At 45.6% G+C, this 13130-nt stretch overlaps 1 protein-coding gene across 1 annotated transcript in view; it reads right to left on the bottom strand.

Moving 5' to 3' along the window:
• The window catches only part of LOC132764753 (arylacetamide deacetylase-like 4), a 22717-nt gene extending 10095 nt beyond the window's left edge, over positions 1–12622 (bottom strand). Inside the window, exon 1 of the mRNA XM_060758804.2 lies at positions 12433–12622. Coding sequence (XP_060614787.2) covers positions 12433–12609 — 177 coding nt within the window. The 5' untranslated portion in view covers positions 12610–12622. The remainder of the gene's footprint in view (positions 1–12432) is intronic.
• Positions 12623–13130: the final 508 nt, after the last annotated feature.

The raw sequence follows: 13130 nt of genomic DNA, 5'->3' as shown, positions 1-13130 counted from the left end.
CTGAATCAAGGACTCCCTTGATTAACAGAAAATACTGGAAGGGTTTGGTGGGCATTGACCTTGAGTTTGGGAGTTGTAGTTCACCTACATAAAGAGAGCACTGTGGAATGGAACAATGATGGAGCTGGACCAAACTTGGCATAGATACTCAATATGCCCTAATGTGAACACAAGTGGAGTTTGGGGAAAATAGACCTTGACATTTGGGAGTTGTAGTTGCTGGGATGTATAATTCACCTACAAAGATCATTCTGATCCCCACCAACGATAGAATTGGGCCAAACGTAGCACACAGAACCCCCATAATCAACAAAAAAATGTGATTTCTGATGGTCTCTGACACCCAATGGGAATAACTACAATTGACAAACTCAATCCCCCTCCAACCCGACCGATCTGACACCCCCTCACGACCCCCCCCCCCCCCCGCCCAGGGATCCCAACCCCCAGGATGAGAAACGCTGCCTTAGACAAAATGTTTGGGTCTACATTTTGGGTCTATTATTTTTCCAGATCTGGAATACTTGTGTCCGCATAGCGTTGGATTACAGGATTACACTATGTAATGCTGATTATAGGATTGCATTGCGCAGCTTTCTGCGGATTCGTAGACCTCGACGGCGTGTTACTTCATTCTCTCCCCACAGACCTGCCTTGTCCTTCCCACATCCTCTCCCTGCTTTGCCTTTCTCCTCCCGAAGAACTGGAATGGCATGTTGATCAAGAACTAATCTGCCTTTCTCTTCCCATTATGACATATCATCGTGGTGCCGCCTTCGCTGGCTTTTCCTCACCCTCAGGCTTATTGAGGTGAATAGAGAGGATATGGCCGATCTGCACACACGTGTGCGGATTTATTATTATTATTATTATTATTATTATTATTATTATTATTATTACTAGCTGTGCCCTGCCACGCGTTGCTGTGGCCTATAGTAAAACTTATCAAAGTTGAGGTAGATATCTGGACTATTATGAAAGAGAGGTACCTACCTATTCCTTCCCCCTCTCTCTCCTTTCTTCCTTCTCTACCTCTTTCTTTCCTTCTTTCACTACTTGGTTTCATCCTTCTCTCTTTCCTTCATTCCCTCCCCCTTTCTTCCTTTGCCTTTCTTCCCTCCCTGTTTGCTTCCTTCTTTCTCTTTTTATTTCCTTTTATTTCACCACCATCATAACGATAACAATAATGCAATGCATTGCCTCCGGGACCTGACACCTCTCCCATTCCACCTAAAAGGGTCTCAGAGGAAAAATAGCATCATCATAATAATAATAGAAATAACAACCTTTACCCGCCACGCGTTGCTGTGACCAACCTTCCCTCTTTCTCTCCTTCTTTCCCTCCTTCCTTCCTTCCCTCCCATCTTTCCTTCTCCTCTTCCTTCTCTATCTCCTTCCTTCCCCCTTTTTCTTTCTCTTCTGGCCTCTTTCCTTCCTTCTCTCTTTCCTTCTTTCCTTCCCTCCCTCTTTCTCTACATCTTCCCCCTTCCTTCACTCCCTCTTTCCTTCCTTCATTCCCTTTTTTCTTTCCTTCTCTCCTTCCTTCCTTCCCCCTTTTTCTTTCTCTTCTGGTCTCTTTTCTTCCTTCTCTTTCCTTCTTTCCTTCCCTCCCTCTTTCTCTACATCTTCCCCCTTCCTTCACTCCCTCTTTCCTTCTTTCATTCCCTTTTTTCTTTCCTTCTCTCCTTCCTTCCTTCCCCCTTTTTCTTTCCCTCCCTCTGTCTCTCATTTCTTCCTTCTCTACCTCTTTCCTTCCTTCCCCCTTTTTCTTTCTCTTCTGCTGTCTCTCTTTTCTTTCCTTCCATCTTTCCTTTTCTTTCCTTTTCTTCTTCCTTCTTTCTCTAACTTTCCTTCCTTCCCCCTTTTCTTTATCTCCCTTTCTCTTTCTTCCTTCTTTCCTTCCTTCCTGTCTTTCCTGGATTTTGACAGGGCGGGAAGGGGTGCGGTGGGGTTTGGAGGTGGCGTGAAGTAAAAGGAGGTAAGATTGGGGCAGGCGAGTGATGGAGCGTGAGGTTGTGTGTGTGTGTGCGGCAGCGGGGGGAGTGATGGAGCGTGGGGTTGCATGTGTGTGCGGCAGCGGGGGAGAGTGGGGTTGTGCGTGTGTGTGTGGCGGTGGGGGGAGTGATGGAGCGTGGGGTTGCGTGTGTGTGTGCGGCGGGGGGAGTGATGGAGCGTGGGGTTGTGTGTGTGCGTGCGGCGGGGGTGTGTGTGTGCGGGAAGCGGCGCGGCGGGGCTTGGAGTGGGCATGGCTTCCGCGGAGGGAACTGTGTGCGCGCGCCAGGGAACTTGCGGCTGGGCACCAATGCGCATGCTCAGTTGTTTTGCCGTTTTGTGAGTGTGTTGTTGTGTTGTTTTTCATTTTGAGTAGATATGTTTGTACCTTATGGGTTGTGTTATGGGCATGGGAATTTTGGTTAAGTTTCGTTGGGGGGTTTGTGAGTTTTGTTGATTTGCCGTTTTGTGAGTGTGTTGTTGTGTTGTTTTTCATTTTGAGTAGATATGTTTGTACCTTGTGGGTTGTGTTATGGGCATGGCAATTTTGGTTAAGTTTCGTTGGGGGGGTTTTGAGTTTTGTTTCCTCGTTGGATGCCCCTAACAAATTTATATATATAGATTATTATTATTATTATTTATTTGACTTGTATACCGCTACTCCCAAATTGGCTCGGAGCGGTTTACAGCAGTAGATTAAAACAATACAATTAACTTTAAAATACAATAAAACAAGAACAGACATAGTCCCGAGTTATTCACCCATTGAAAGCTTGTTGGAAGAGAAAGATTTTACAGGCTTTCCGAAAAGCAAGTCGGTCTCGGATAGTTCGGGTTTCAACTGGCAAGGCATTCCATAAATAAGGGGCCACAATTGAGAAGGCTCTCTGCCTAGTAGAGGACAGATGATAAGTCCGGATGTTGGGGACTTCAAGCAAATTTTGGTCTTCAGACCAAAGTAATCTCTGGGGTTGGTAGGGGGATAAGCGGACCCTCAGGTACGCCGGCCCCAGACCATATAAGGCCTTAAAGGTCAGTACCAGCACCTTCAAAGTAATCTGGTACTCAATCGGTAGCCAGTACAGCTGTTGGAGAATTGGGGTGATACGACACCTCACTGGCACCCCGGCGAGAAGACGAGCCACCGCATTTTGCACCAGCTTCAGTTTCCGGATCACTGACAAAGGAAGGCCAATGTAGAGGGTGTTACAGTAGTCAAGCCTCGAGATGACCGTCGCCTAGATGACCATAGCCAGGTCGTTCCTAGATAGGAAAGGAGCCAGTCACCTAGCCTGACGTAGGTGGAAAAACGCAGATCTGCTCACAGCAGAGACCTGGGCCTCCATTGTGAGCAGAGTGCCCAAGAAGACACCAAGACTCTTTACAGAAGGTGATGGACGTAGTGTCTCGCCATCCGGGGTAGGCAGCTGGATCTCCCTCCCACCTGGACGGCCCAGCCAAAGGATCTCCATCTTCGCTGGGTTCACCCTCAACCTGCTGGCACGCAACCATCCAGTAACGGCCTCAAGGCAATGATGGAAATTTTTGGGTACAGAGTCCGGCCGGCCCTCCGTCCTCAGAATGAGCTGAGTGTCGTCAGCGTACTGGTGCCACTCAAGCCCAAAGCTCCGCACCAGTCGGGCAAGCGGTCGCATATAGATGTTAAATAATAGAGGAGAGAGAATAGCCCCCACAAGTTAGCGGATATGTTGTGGCTCAGCGTCTTGGCAGCAAAGCTGCTACCAGTTGTAACGAAAGAAGGAGTAATGCTGAGTCAGAGCTGGATCAGCATCAGCTGGAGCGTATTCGAGATGTGATGTGGCAGCAAAAAAAGCCAATGGGATTTTGGCCTGCATCAAGAGGAGCCTAGTGTCTAGATCTAAGGAAGTAATGCTACCCCTCTATTCTGCTTTGGTTAGACCACATCTGGAATATTGTGTCCAATTCTGGGCACCACAATTCAAGAGAGATATTGACAAGCTGGAATGTGTCCAGAGGAGGGCAACTAAAATGATCAAGGGTCTGGAGAACAAGCCCTATGAGGAGCGTTTTCGAAACGCGGTGGAAGCAATTTACGAAAATCAGGAGGCCAAAATTATAATTAATGGACAAGAAACTGAAAAGATCAAAATAGAAAAGGGAACGAGGCAGGGATGCCCTTTATCGCCCCTATTATTTGTTTTATCTTTAGAAGTTCTACTAAAAAGGATAAGGGAAGAAAAGAAGTTGGAGGGGGCTAGAATACAGGGACTCGACTATAAATATAAAGCTTTCGCAGATGATGTCATCTGTGTGATTGAGAATCCAAAAGAAAAGACAGGACTTTGGCTAGACGAAATAAAAAATTATGGGGAGGTGGCAGGTTTTAGAATGAACTTGGGAAAAACAAAAGCAATAGTCAAAAATATTGGAGAAAGGGAAAAAGAGGAAATACAAAACAAATGGAAAATACAAATCGTCCCAAAAATTAAATACTTAGGGATCCAGATAACAGCGAAAAATTTACAGCTCCTACAAAATAATTATATAAACAAATGGAAAGAAATTAGAAGGGATTTAGACAGATGGAAAAACTCCAACCTCTCTTTATTAGGAAAAATTGCCTCTATTAAAATGAAAATTCTACCTAAAATGATATTTTTATTCCAGAACTTACCTATAATAAGAAATATGGATTTGATAAAAAGTTGGAATAGGGATATTAGAAAATATATTTGGAATAACAAAAAACCTAGAATTAATTATAAAAACTTAATAGAACAAAAAGAAAAAGGTGGTCTGGCTACTCCAGACCTGAAAACATACTTTGAAGCGGCAGCACTAACGTGGGCCAGAGATTGGACCTTGTTAAGGAATAAAAAGCTATTAACGTTAGAGGGGATAGACCTGAGAGTAGGGTGGCACCAATATATTTGGTACAAGGGGAAAGAAAAAGAAAAAAATTTTGGGAATCATTTTATAAGGTCTGCAATCTTAAAAGTGTGGGATAAATATAAGCCAAAACTATACGATAAAACACCTCTCTGGGTTTCGCCCCTTGAGGCGATACAAAGAAGATGCCTTGGATGGTCAGAATGGCCTATTTATAAAGAAATTTTAAAGGATAAATCAGGTAAGAAAGAATTAAAAGAACAACAGGAACTAATTTTAATGGACAAAAATATATCTTGGTTCCACTACTGGCAGATAAAGGAGAAATTTAAAATAGATCAAAAGGTGGGATTCGCACAGGGTAATGAATTCTGGGATAGCATAATGGATACGAACAAAAAGTTAATTTCCAAAATATACAAAAAACTGTTAGATTGGTACTTGGATCAGAAAGAAGAGAAAAATTACATGAAAAGATGGAACGAAAATATACACAGAAATATCAGAAGAGAAGAATGGAGAGTAATATGGAAAAAGAGACTGAAATTTACATATGCGGTCGAACTCAGAGAAAATTGGGTCAAAATATCACAAAGATGGTATTTGACCCCCCAAAAACTGGGGAAGATCTACAATAATTCAAGCACTGACTGTTGGAAGTGCAGAGATAAAGAAGGATCCTTTTTCCATCTATGGTGGACGTGCGAGAAAGCTAAAAAATATTGGAGAGAGATCCATAAGGAAATCCAAACTATGTTAAAAATTCAGCTGCCCCAAAAGCCGGAGTTATTTTTACTAGGAATGTATGAAAGAATAGCAGATGAGGATAAAGATAAAATCCTCTTCCTGGCATTGACAGCGGCGAGAATGTGCTATGCCAAGATGTGGAGACGAGAGGAAATTCCCGGAGTGAAGGACTGGACGGCGAAAATGTTAGATATCAGGAATTTAGATAAACTCACCTTCCTACTACTAAAGAATAGGGAAGTTAATAGGAAAGAGACTGACTGGAGTGAAGTAACAGAATACTTGAAAAACAAAAGCAAAGAAATAGTAATATGAAATAGATAGATAAAGACTGAAATACGACCAAAAGAGGGAAAGAAAGTTAAGTGAAGAAATGTGCTGGAAAGAAAACGAAGAGGAAGATCCTGGGATGGTACCAGGAGGTCAACATTATTTTAATTTTTTTTTATTTATTTTTTTATTTTTTATTTTTCCTGTTTTGCTGTGGTGGTTGTTGTCTCTCTTTTTTTTTTCTTTTTTCTCTTTTTTTGATTCTTGATTTTTGTGATTTCGGTGATCCTCACTACCCTCTTGTTTAATCCTCCCCTTCCCCCCACCCTCACATACCCCAACTATCCCCTCTTTATTTTTATGTATGGAAATTTCAATAAAGAATATTTTAAAAAAGGGAACTGGGCATGTTTAGCCTGAAGAAGAGAAGGCTGAGAGGAGATATGATAGCCATGTATAAATATGTGAGAGGAAGCCACAGGGAGGAGGGAGCAAGCTTGTTTTCTGCTTCCTTGGAGACTAGGACGCGGAACAATGGCTTCAAACTACAAGAGAGGAGATTCCATCTGAACATGAGGAAGAACTTCCTGACTGTGAGAGCCGTTCAGCAGTGGAACTCTCTGCCCCGGAGTGTGGTGGAGGCTCCTTCTTTGGAAGCTTTTAAGCAGAGGCTGGATGGCCATTTGTCAGGGGTGATTTGAATGCAATATTCCTGCTTCTTGGCAGAATGGGGTTGGACTGGATGGCCCATGAGGTCTCTTCCAACTCTTTGATTCTATGATTCTATGATTCTTAGCGCCTAGCGACAGGGAAGATTTTGCAGGGTTTACACCCAAGGATCTGGAAGAAGGGGATTACCGGGGAGTAAAGTGGGCTGCCAATGAGTCCGATAGTGATGAGGAAACGCTGAGTTTAAAGATACAGCGGACAATTCCAGTGCAGATGAACTAAAAGCCAGCAATGAGGAGATGGAGGAGGAATTAGACTGGACTCGGGTTAGGGAAATTCAGGACATATGTAATCAACCCACGTCCAGTGACAAGTACGAGGGATTTCAAAGTACATGGCAGGAAGGTACATCTTGGCAGGATTCTGATCAACGATGGCAGCGCTGGCGAGGTAACGAGCCAGCAGGTGGGAGAGATGACCCAGGTGATAGTGATGAAAGCCAATCAAGTGATGATGACTGCTAATAAAAATCGGAGCTCTGGGACATGTAGCTTTGCAGAGGACAAAGCGTTGTATCCGGTCTTTGTGCTGCCTAACCTCTGTCTGGGTCCTGGGTTTCCAGTTATTGTGTCTTCTTGTGCCTTGACTTTGGATTTATTATTTATTATTTATTAACTTTATTTGTACCCCGCTAGCATCTCCCGAAGGACTCGATGCGGCTTACACGGGCCGAAGCCTCAAATACAATACAATAGAAAACATAACACAACAATAAACAAAGCAAATCAAAACAATTAAGCAAAATAACCACAATGACAATACATCAAGACACTATTAAAACTGGTTCGGCCAGCGCAATGGGGTACAGGGTTAAAAGTGCTGAGATGGCAGGAGGAAGGTAAGATTAAAAGTGCGGTGTGCAGCAACAATAGTTGTGCTAAAGTGCATCTAGGACTTGGGATGGGGATTCCTAATCTGCGAAGGCACATCGGAACAGCCAAGTTTTTAGGTTCCTTCTGAAAACTGCTAGAGTAGGGGCCTGACGAAGCTCTTTTGGAAGGGCGTTCCAAAGTCGGGGGGCCGCCACAGAGAAGGCCCTGTCCTGTGTCCCCACCAAGCGCGCTTGCGACGTAGGTGGGATCACGAGCAGGGCCTCCCCAGATGACCGGAGTGAGCGTGTGGGTTCGTAGATGGAGATGCGGTCACGCAGGTAGGGTGGTCCCAAACCGTTCAGGGCTTTGTAGGTGAGCACCTGCACCTTGAATTGGGCTCGGAAAATAAATGGCAGCCAGTGGAGCTCCTTGAACAGGAGGGTTGACCTCTCCTGATAATGAGCTCCAGTTAGCATCCTAGCTGCTGCCCGCTGGACCAATTGAAGTTTCCGAGCCGTCTTCAAGGGCAGCCCCACGTAGAGCGCATTGCAGTAATCCATTCTAGAGGTGACCAAGGCGTGGACCACCCCGGCCAGATCAGCCTTCACGAGGTACGGTCGCAGTTGGCGCACAAGTCTCAATTGTGCAAAGGCCCTCCCGGATACCGCCGACAACTGAGCCTCAAGTGTGAGCGAAGAATCCAAGAGGACACCCAAACTGCGGACCTGTGGCTTCAGGGGGAGTGTAACCCCGTCCAACACAGGTAACCACCCTATACCCCGGTCCGGTTTACGATCGACCAGGAGGACCTCTGTCTTGTCGGGATTGATCTTCAGCTTGCTCTTCCTCATCCAGATAGACACAGCGGCCAGGCACTCGTCCAGCACCCGAGAAGCCTCCTTGGAATTAGGTGGAAAGGAGTAGTAGAGTTGCGCGTCATCCGCATAAAGATGGCACCCAACTCCAAAACTCCGGATGACCTCTCCCAGCGGTTTCATGTAGATGTTGAAAAGCATGGGCGACAGAATGGAGCCTTGTGGGACCCCACAGGTCAAAGGCCAGGGGTCCGAGCAGGCGTCTCCCAGCTTCACCATCTGGGTCCGTCCCTCCAGGAAGGACCGGAGCCACGACAAAACCGTGCCCCCAAGGCCCATCCCAGAGAGACGACCCAGAAGGATACCATGATCGATGGTATCGAAAGCCGCTGAGATGTCCAAGAGAACCAGCAGGGTCACACTCCCCCTGTCCAGCTCTCTGCGGAGGTCATCCACCAAGGCGACCAAGGCTGTCTCGGTGCCATGGCCAGGCTTGAAACCAGACTGTGACTGATCTAGGTAGTTGGTATCATCTAGGAAGCTCTGGAGCTGCGAGGCGACCACCCGCTCCAGCACCTTACCCAAGAAAGGGAGGTTGGAGACTGGCCTGTAGTTATTCAGCACCGTGGAGTCAAGGGAAGCCTTTTTGAGGAGTGGACGAACCACAGCCTGTTTCAGACCAGATGGAAAAATCCCTTGCTCCAACGATGCATTGATAATCAATACAAACCAGTCAACCAACCCCTCCCTGGCTGATTTAATGAGCCAAGATGGGCATGGGTCTAGAGGTGAGGTGGTCGCCCTCACAGCCCCAAGAACCTCCTCTACGGTTTCAGGGAGAACAAGCCTAAAAGAATCCCACAAAATTGGACAAGCAGATGCCTCCGTCACCTCTTCAGGCACTGCGATGGAATTGGAGTCGAGCTCAAGGCGTATCTGAGCGACTTTACCTGCAAAATGGTGTGCGAAATCGCGACACCGAGCTGCTGGGTCATCAGTGACCTCCTCCACCACAGGTGGGTGGAGGAGTTCCCCCACGACCCAGATTGGACTACGTGAGTGACTTCTCCTTGGCCCTGACTTTGGAAACGTTCCTGGACCACGCAACTGCTTTCTGGACTTTGTTACTGCTCTTGCCTGTGTATGACCAAGGACCGTTTTGATTCCGTGCTTATCAATGCCAGCGTTTGCTCTTGCTTTCCTTTTCCCTGAGTCTGAATACTGGGATAATCTGGCTTAGCTCCCTCCTTTGTTTACTTGTTAAATAGCACTGCTGCTCAAGTGCTATTAACCTACTAGAGACTCATTAAAGACCTTTTTGTTAACCATTAAACTGCTGTGTGAGACAATCTTTGGTGCCCAGTCACAACAGGATATATATATATATTGTAAAGACTTATCAATGCCACCAATAAAATGTAAAGTCATGCGTTAATCCCACCAAATGGGACCACCAAAAATGTAAGGAAGTATTAATTCTCCTAATGCCACCAATAAGTTTAGAGACGCTGGTCTTAAAGTCTCTGTTTATCCCTATTTGCGTTGTGAGGTAACTTTGGTAGAGTGGAATGCACCGAACGTAAAATCAATGGAGGAGGCAGGTTTAAAATACAAAGAGAACAAGTTTATTGTTAAACAAAGCGTAATTGTTGCAATATTGAGATGTTGAGCTTGGCATATGCTTGATGGTTACAATATGGCTTGGTTGAGATACATTCAGGCTTTAGTTGTTACAATCTTATAAACTCCTTCTACAGTGAAGTGCTTTATTATTTCAGTGTTCCCTGTTGTGAATATTCACACTGTTTGTCCTATACCGGATCAAACCACTGATCTCCAGTCTTCCACTACTGGCGATCCTAAAACCCCCTCTGTTAGATTCTTTTTAACTCAAGCAATCTAACGAGGTTTCTCCTTCAGCTCCCTTGCTGAAGAAATATTCACAAATACTAAGAACTAACTGAATTTACACTGCTTCACACCACAGAGCCCTAACTAACTCTGCTCCTCTTCTCAGGGTCTCTTCCTCCTGACTGAAAATTAACTGTCACTTTCAAACCTTTTTCTCCTTAAGCTCCGCCCACCTCCTCTTCTGCCTTGTCACCATGGCAACCTATCTCTCACAGCTAGGCCACGGCAACCAATGTAAAACATAAATACAGTTTAAACACAGTATAATAAACACTTTATAATAAACATTTCTCTACATATATATATATATATATATATATATATACACGCAAACACACATATACACAAATATATACACACATATATACACACACAAAACACAGACTGGGCCACAGCGACGCATGGCAGGGGAAGGCTAGTATATACAAAAAATGTAGTGTTAGTTTGTGGGATTAACAGAACTCAAAAACCACTGGACAAATCGACACCAAATTTGGACACAAGACACCTCTCAGGCCAACGAGTGACCATCACTCATAAAAGCACTGAAAAACTCTGCAAAAAGACTTTAAAAGGCAAAAAAGCAAAAAGACGCTGCAGCGCATGCGCAAAAACAACTCCCCCTGGCAAACAAAACACAATAGCATATCCTCACTGTCTTCCAGACTACAACTCCCATCATCCCCTAGACCAGGCCCTTTAGGAAAGGGGGGGGGTCCAAATGCACTGCTTCCAAGATGCAAGCTTTCTTCTCCTTGGATTTCTTTGAGAGCATCCCAATCCCGGCATATTTCCCATTTCCTATTCCTGGACTACAACTTCCAGCAATCCTCCAGATAGATCGATTAGATAGAGATAGATAAGTAGGTAGGTAGATGGATCAGGAGGACTGCTGGGAGTTGCAGTCCAAGAATAGGAAGAGAAGGAAGGAAGGAGAGAAAGGGAACTGGAAAGAAAAGGGGGGCGAAGGGAGGGAAGAGGAAGAGAAGGAAGGAAGGAGAGAAAGGGGAAGGGAAAGAAAAGAGGGGAAGGAAGGAAAGAAGAAGAGAGGGAAGAAAGGAGAGAAAGGAGAAGGAAAAGAAAAGGGGGGCGAAGGAAGGGAAGAGGAAGAGAGGGAAGAAAGGAGAGAAAGAAGGGAAAGAAAGGGGGCGAAGCGAGGGAAGAGAAAAAGAAGGAAGGAGAGAAAGGGGATGGGAAAGAAAAGAGGGGAAGGAAGGGAAGAGGAAGAGAGGGAAGAAAGGAGAGAAAGAAGGGAAAGAAAGGGGGGCGAAGGAAGGGAAGAGGAAGAGAAGGAAGGAGAGAAAGGGGATGGGAAAGAAAAGAGGGGAAGGAAGGGAAGAGGAAGAGGGAATAAAGGAGAGAAAGAAGAAGGAAAAGAAAAGGGGGGAATGGAAGGGAAGAAGAAGAAGGAAGGAGAGAAAGGGGGCGGGAAAGAAAAGAGGGGAAGGAAGGGAAGAGGAAGAGAGGGAAGAAAGGAGAGAAAGAAGAAGGGAAAGAAAAGAGGGGAATGGAAGGGAAGAAGAAGAAGGAAGGAGAGAAAGGGGGCGGGAAAGAAAAGAGGGGAAGGAAGGGAAGAGGAAGAGAGGGAAGAAAGGAGAGAAAGAAGAAGGGAAAGAAAAGGGGGTAAAGGGAGGGAAGAGGAAGAGAAGGAAGGAAGGAGAGAAAGGGGATGGGAAAGAAAAGAGGGGAAGGAAGGGAAGAGGAAGAGAGGGAATAAAGGAGAGAAAGAAGAAGGGAAAGAAAAGGGGGTAAAGGGAGGGAAGAGGAAGAGAAGGAAGGAAGGAGAGAAAGAAGGGAAAGAAAAGGGGGGAAGGAAGGGAAGAGGAAGAGAGGGAAGAAAGGAGAGAAAGAAGAAGGGAAAGAAAAGGGGGGTGAAGGGAGGGAAGAGGAAGAGAGGGAAGAAAGGAGAGAAAGAAGAAGGGAAAGAAAAGGGGGGCGAAGGGAGGGAAGAGGAAGAAGAGAAGGAAGGAGAGAAAGAAAGAAAAAAGGGAAGAAAGGAAGGAAAGAGCGAGAAAGGAAGGAGAGAAAAAAAGAAGGGAAAGAGGGAGGGAAGGTTGGCCACAGCAATGTGTGGTGGGTACAACGCATGGTGAGTATACACACACCACGTGGTGGGGAAAGTAGACAATGGATGCAAGCACATATATATGCTGATTGACATTTCCACATGGACTTGTGCGAGAAATTTGCACACCTGTACACATGGGAATACCTTGTCTCCCAGTTCCTTCCTATCTTCTCGAATCAATCAAGGACATGAAGCCGAACCTCAAGGAGAAACTCACCAGGCAGTAAACCGTGATGCTGCAAACATGCAGGATCCTGACTTTCAACGGCTGACCAATCCCAGCAGGCATTTGGGTGGTGGAGAAATGGTAGAAAAGGGCCCATGACAGCAGTAGGGAGAAAAGAGTGGCCGCCAGGCTGGCCACCTGGGACAAAAGAGCCAGGAGGAACACCATGAGAGCTTCGGAAGCCAATGAGTCAACTGTGGTTCAACTGCATTGAAGCAACTTGATATTCTGGGAGAGGTGTATATACCAACCATAGATTATTCTTTCTGAAGGCGGAGCAGCTGAGCAAAGAAACTAATTGTCTGGAAGAGCACCGTCGGGTGACTTTGAGACGATTCGTCGGTGCTCTCCTGGCCTGCCTCCATATCACTCCCACAGCCTGTTCTCCTGACAGCTTTCTCAAGGCAGGACTCGCTGTATTGTCAAAAGGCTTTCATGGCCGGAATCACTGAGTTACTGTGAGTTTTTTGGACTGTATGCAGGGGCGGCTCAACCGTTACGCAAAGTAAGCCTTTGCAGTATAATTGATTTTGACCAGGGGCGCTCTTGAGGCACTCTTGGGGGAAAATAGACCTTGACATATGCGAGTTGTAGTTACTGGGATGTATAGTAGGGCTGGGCGGTTTCGTTTCGTTAATTCGTAATTCGTTAATAATTCGTTAATTTTTTCAATTACAAAACGATAACGA

Source organism: Anolis sagrei, chromosome 13 (assembly GCF_037176765.1).
Source record: "Anolis sagrei isolate rAnoSag1 chromosome 13, rAnoSag1.mat, whole genome shotgun sequence".
Lineage (NCBI taxonomy): Eukaryota > Metazoa > Chordata > Lepidosauria > Squamata > Dactyloidae > Anolis > Anolis sagrei.
This window is presented reverse-complemented; position numbering and strand designations above follow the sequence as displayed.